This window comes from Melanotaenia boesemani, chromosome 21, assembly GCF_017639745.1.
Source record: "Melanotaenia boesemani isolate fMelBoe1 chromosome 21, fMelBoe1.pri, whole genome shotgun sequence".
NCBI classification, from domain to species: Eukaryota; Metazoa; Chordata; class Actinopteri; order Atheriniformes; family Melanotaeniidae; genus Melanotaenia; species Melanotaenia boesemani.
The window spans coordinates 20,850,589-20,857,231 of NC_055702.1; the positions used below are offsets into that span (position 1 = coordinate 20,850,589).

Here is a 6,643-nt window from a genome sequence, read left to right on the forward strand (position 1 = left end):
ACCTTAAGCACTAAAATGAAGAGTCTTTTACTAGTTATGATGCCCTGCTTAATCACAAGAGAACACATAATATCATTGTGACTGATCATCTTGTTCTTTAAATTTTTGGGTTTTTAAGAAGGTCAGATGTCCCCTCTGGGATACCATGGAGTAGACCAAACTGACTGTTAGAGTTAAGCATGAAGTTTAATAACATAAAAAGCCATCCAAGGAAATTCATCAAATGACTATTTACAAGTTATTATTGGTAAATAATTTTTGTAATTTTCCTCCTTTCATATTTTACCAAGTGCTTTGATGGCGAACTACCAGACGTTAGCGTCATAGTTTTATTCAGCCTATGTTTGAGTCATAGTCATGATTCCTGAGAAAGCCTAAGCACAAAAATGTCTAAGAATCTAAGAATCTAAGAATCTAAGTGTACATTTCAATACAGCATAATTCTCAAGCTTTTCATATTTTCAGTAGTTCTACACATTTATATGAGTAGATTTAAACCATCCTCATATTTATACGGTGAATATACGGTTACTGCCAGCAGCAAGCTTCATTAGCTTAAGTTTTATTTTGCTTGCTTGTGGCACATTGAAGAAATTTTTGTATGAGTTTGATAAAACCATATAAAACAGATTAATTAATTTCAAGGTCCTGGTAGGCCAAATTTCCTTTGTTTTTACTTTGTCTGCTAAGCTAAAGCTAGCTAGTTGCTATAGGTTCATATTGAACACAGACAAATTACATTTCTCTTTAAAGCAAGAATGCAATTAAACATGCCTCCCAAGATGTGCTCTATTTTTGGTGTTGTTTAATGTTTCCTTTTAAAATAAGGAACATTTGACCACAAAAATGTTAATTTCTTGGCAAAACATTTCTTACATAATAAGAAAGAGAAGCTGTTCTGAGGAAATAAATGAGATTTTACACGATTTAGTTAGTTACCTAAGTAAGCCACCAACAGATTAACAGCTTAGTAAAAAACTTATAATTAATTAGCTTTTCAATAAAAAGCCTGTCTGGGATTAAACCCATGTACTGCAGCCCTTAAGAGAATGTGAAAAAGTAAAAACTTTCCATGAGGCAAGAATAAGGGTTTAAACTATTTGACATGAGCCTCAGTTTTGCAGAATGCCAGGCTGAATAAGTGGGAAACCAGAAACTGGTGGTTGCTGCTGGATTCTTTTTATAGTTTTTATTGATTTTTTGCCAAATGTCTGTGTGACCATGTGTGTGTTACAGAAAACAGTGCTGAGTCTGAATCTGGTCATTTTTAGTTATTTACCTTGTTTTTTTATGTTTGCTTCTCTGCTGGTCTCACATTTTTGCCATCTAATATGTTTGTGTTAAGTGAGGATTCTGCGTAAATGCAGGATGACTGGAGTCATCTTGGCTGGCTGCAGTAGAGGGTGAATTTAGACTTCAGTCTTTGGCCTTTGTCTAGAAGATTAGCATTAATTCTCCCTGCTCTGGCTACCAACTATAAGCAACTGGAAGGTTTCTATGGTAGCAGCAACCTCTGTGAAGCTGCTAAAGTTTGTGGTTTGTTTCATATAAGTAGCTCAAGAGTGAGAACATTTCTGTTTTTACAGCCTGATAAGTCAACATTATATTGTTAAAATGTTTAACCTCAGCTGTGTCCCGCTGCCACCTCGCCCTTCACAAACACATACCACCCCCTTCTAACCACAACCTTTTTTCCTCCATATGGTGTCATCATGACCAGGAGAACTTTGTTAAGTAAGTTACAGTTCTAGGTACAGAAAATTGGCCGAGCCGGGATCATTTGTAGTGTGGGCGTAAAAGCAAGGATTTACATGTAATCCAGAGCGCCAGCTGGCCAGACGCTGTTACGTACACACACACAAACATACAAAGAGCAGTGACTGTACCATGACCTGAGCTCCACTGATTTCTGGCCATATGTACTGTACTTTAGATTACACGTCCAATTTTCACCTGACATCTAAGTTGTTTAAAAAAAATATCTAATCTGAAGTCTATGATTAATTGACGAAGTAAAAGAAAAACCTAAAAGCTTGATCCCAACACTAATGGGATCTGGTGGCCCTGTTCAGCTGTGGAGATCATATGGCATGAATTAATTTATGTACTAGATGGGCATTTCATCATTTTTGAATTTGACTAGTTAGGCCAGTGAAAATTAATTAGTTGTGAAGTCATCATTAATGTGCAACCTTTCCTTGCACAAGTAGTTTTTAGAAAAAATAAATAATTAAAAAAGAGTTTTATGGGCTTTAGAGGCCTTTATTGTACAGTAGGTAGAGAGGAAAGGAGGTCAGAGAGAGAGAGAGAGAGAGAGAGAGAGAGAGAGGGATCAGTAAACAGTAAAAGGCCCCAGGTCAGGGTTCAAACCTGTACCAGCTGTGTTGTGGAGCTGTAGCCTCTGTAAATGTGGCGACTCCTCTACCAGGCGAGCTAAATGCCGCCCACACATGAGCATTTAGCTACGACAAAACCAGTTATTTTCTGCTGTTTTTCCATCCTTTCTTTTTGTGATGGTTTAGTAAGCGAGTCCTTATCGTGCTGGTAGAACCTTGGCTAGCTCGCTTCATCCGACATAATGTGCATTTAAACTTTATTGTCCAATTAAGTTAAACACTGCTATGCTTCTTTTTGTTTTGCTGCCGTTGCCAATGTATTCTGGAGTATGTTGCTTCTGCTACAGGTGAACACTCCATCAGAATCAGCACTGTAAACATTAGTTCATCATCTCTGCATAGTGAAAAATAACTCTCCTCCTGCCCCAAACAAAATTAGTTGTTTCTTGAAAATAGTAAACGATTATGTGTGCCATTTATCCATTCTCCTCCTTATCCGGGGTCGGGTTGCCTAAGCCAGAAAGCCCAGGCTTTCTTTTCCCGGCCACTTCTTTCAGCTTCTTCAGGGGATCCTGCAACATCCCCAGGCCATCTGAGACACATAGTCCCTCCAGCGTGTCCTGGTTCTTCCTCAGGGTCTCCTCCTAGTGGGACATGCCTGGAACACCTCTTCAGGACGGCATCCAGGAGGCATCCTATCCAGATGCCCGAGTCACCTTATCTGGCTCCTCTCGATGCAGAAGAGCAGCGGCTGTACTCTGAAGCCCCCTTGAATGACCAGGTCTCTCATCCTATCTCTAAGACAGAGCCCTGCCACCCTGCGAAGGAAACTAACTTCTGACCGCTTGTATTCACAATGTCATTCTTTTAGTGGCTACCCACAGCTTGTGACTATATATGCTGCCTTATAGAATAATCAATTAGAGGTGCACATCTTTATTGTGTACTAACAAAAAGAAGTGCCACAGCAGAGCAACACTGCACATTTTATGTCTGAACACACACAGATTGTTGAGCAGCAAAGTGGCAAAGATTGAACTAATCACTTAACACTTGGTCTGTCTTTAATCTTCCATATTTCTTCTTTTCCTTGTAGGGTCGATGCATCAATTTCACAAGAGTTAAGGATGAGGCTGCAGCAGCCAAGGCTCCACCTCGCACGCCAATCCACACGCCATCCCCACCACCTCCAGATTACCGCCATGCCACTCGCAGCACTCCCTCGCCCCCCATCTCCACCAGCCCTCCTGCCAGATCACCCCCATCAGGCCAACTGCCTCCAGGACCACCACCGTCTCGCACACCCCCAGGGCTTCCCTGTCCTCCACCATTGCGCCCTCCACCCACGCTTCAACTCTGAATCATACAGACACCACCCCCCTAACATACTCCCAAGCACCCGCTTTGATATCACATTGATATTACTGCCCTTATGACCAGTTTGAAGGATGTGGTTTTTTATGCCCCTGCAATAAGCCAAAGATGAGCAGTGTGTTGATTGTTTGTTCCTTTTCTTTTTTGGGATAGTTTAAGTAATACTGGAGACTTATGTCCCACATGTTGCCAGCTCACAAGGTGAATTATGGAAAAAGAAAATAATTGAAGGTCTTTTTTACAAAATTTTACTGTTTTATGCTGTGTTTATGCCGATAATGACCCGCCCAAAAATTCCCTACAGAATATCAATGAACAAGAATTTAATTTTGACTGGGAGTTTGACTTGACATTGAGTCTCATACAGGCTGAATAACTGGGGTGATTTGGGCAAATTTTTTATTGAGTGAGATCAGGAAGGATTGTTGCTGGACAGCAAAGCACGTAGGAACAGGAAGTCCAGAGAAGAATACGGCAATGGATGAAATTTCTTTGGTGTCTTTATCAACTACTGAGTTAAACCATTGTTTTTGAGGATTTAGGGGAAGTTTAGGTTGTGCATTACAATCTAAACTAACTCCGTTGAACCTAAAGCAGAATGGATTGGCTTATTTTTCCATTGCTGTTTAGTGAATAAAGCGTTTTGGGAGCTGGTTCGCGAAGGAATTGTAATTGGTGTTGAGTATCAGAACAGACAGCTCATTTTTAATGAAAGAAAAGAAGATTTTAAAAGATTGTTTACTACTTTGTGTATTTTTCTTTCATTCTCTTATCCAACAAAATGCTAAACAACAAATTCAAGCCATTACATGCAAGAGCAACATGATTTGTAGTCCAGTTTCTGTACCATTAGAGAGTTTCATGGACGTTATGTTTTTACAGTGTATGTTTGAAATGTATTTTAAATGCTATATTGGTTGACATCTTTGAGGCTTTGGATTGTGTCCATTATCACCATTTTACATTGTTAAAGTCAGAAAACGGCAATATGATTTTTCTTTTTGGTTTATTTTTTAGTTTTTTTTGTATCTGCGCACATAAACTATTAGGCAACTTAAATATGTATTTTTTTTTGTTTGCATCTGGAAGCTGAAAGTCATGAAGTCAAGCATCCAGAAATCAGGTTCAGATCTCTTTTTTGTTTTTATTATTTTTAATATACAGTCCTGATACTGTACTTTGGTAGCATTTTGTATATTTTATGTCTTCAGTTATATCATCACCGGTCACATTGCAACTGCAGGGCAGTTAAAAGAGCATCTAATTTATTTTACTCCCCGACAGAGACAAAGGAGAGTATTTGAATATCGACAAGGTGTCCAACCAACAAGACGGACACTGTGTGCAGAGTATAGAAAAACAACAGTTAGCCATTTAGAAGAAATATGAGGCATACCAGCACTTTCTGACACCTCAGCTACACTGTAAAAATGTTTGGATGAAACAAAAAGGGATTCAGATAAATTACTCCCAGCATGTAAAAAGTCTCAGCTAGCAAAATATAAGCTTGTTAGCAGAAAGTGGTTAACATCAACCAGTTAAAAAGAAATTAACTATTGCATTTTGACTTAAGAGTGTAGAAAAGAGGTTGAAAATTCTGGTATTCCTCCTATATCCAGTAACCTTCTGGAATTTTCTTCAATTTTTGCTCTTTTTTTCTTTTATTTTTATCTATGTCATTCAGTTATGCCCTGCACCATTGCGTATCTACATGCATTCATAACCAAAATCTTCAGGTTGCACACTGTGACTGAAAAAGCTATGATGTGCTACATTGGGAAATAATCAAATTACACATGATACTTTATTGTAATCACCATAAACAAAATTACATAGACAATACAATCTACCAACCACATTGTTATTGCTAGCAATTTCCTGCATTAAATTAGCTAAATTTCCCATATTCCTCAAATCCCTGTTGCCGCATACTGCTGCCTGACTTACATAATAAGGTGATAAAAATATCTTCATAGCCCAGTTAAATGCAGTGGCAGTGGTTCTCAATTTGTGGTTATTGTATTACTAATTCAGTATTATTTTAGAACATGTTTCAACCATTATTTTTTTTAAATTGGATTAATATGTCACTTCTACTTAGTGCTTGTTACACAACAATGAAATTTTTCCTCCCATTGTTTCTGAATTACCGTGAGAGTGGTTGCACAATAAAATGACTTCATGGTCATTATTTCTCACAGTATAACAGCAAGATCAGAGCCTAGAAGGAACTTTGTTAGTGTTGGTATATGATTCATAACAGATGAGATACTTTATAACATACTATGGTGTTTTTCTTTTCCTTTTTTTTGTTACATGACCAGTATAAAAAGCAGTACTGAAACAAAGATTTTGTTTGTTTGTTAGTTTTTTTCTTGTTTGCTGAAATAATGTTTTTTAACAGTATCAATAAAGGTTGACTCCTAAGCTTCTGCTAGAGACGTTCTGTGTGATTTTTGCTTGGACTTGTGTGTAAATTCCTTTTCACCACTCAACATCTTCAATCAGACAGCTGCTCTGCTGCATGCATGTTTTGTAGTGCAGTGGCAAAAGTGGACCTCCCTTGTGGGGTCGACACACAGGAGGTGACCTCACTCTTTCTCCATCATTTTCTATGGAACTTGGACAATGAGGCGAAAGTCGCTGCCCTCCTCCAGCCAAGCGAGAAGTGACATTCGTTCATGTGAACTGTTGTAGACGTAGACGTAGATGTGCACACGGGGGCTTCCGATGCGACACGAGAAAGTTGAAAAATGTTCATTTTTGTTGCTGTCATATGACGCTACAACCAACCAGAGAGGGTTTCATTGACTGACCAATGAGCTGAGAGCAGGCTAGACTGTGCAGTCTGCAAATGCTTTCAACATGGAGGAACAGATCATTTTAGCTGTGTCTGACTTTCCCATGCTTCACACAAAGATTATAGAGACGTA

General features: G+C 38.7%; 1 protein-coding gene across 2 annotated transcripts in view; it reads left to right on the forward strand.

The window, feature by feature from the left end:
- LOC121632762 (anthrax toxin receptor 1-like) overlaps positions 1-6,142 on the forward strand; it is a 42,903-nt gene extending 36,761 nt beyond the window's left edge. For both annotated transcript variants that reach the window (XM_041974494.1, XM_041974495.1), the window contains exon 18: positions 3,433-6,142. In XM_041974494.1, the coding sequence (XP_041830428.1) occupies positions 3,433-3,696 (264 nt within the window). In that variant the 3' untranslated portion in view covers positions 3,697-6,142. The remainder of the gene's footprint in view (positions 1-3,432) is intronic.
- Positions 6,143-6,643: the final 501 nt, after the last annotated feature.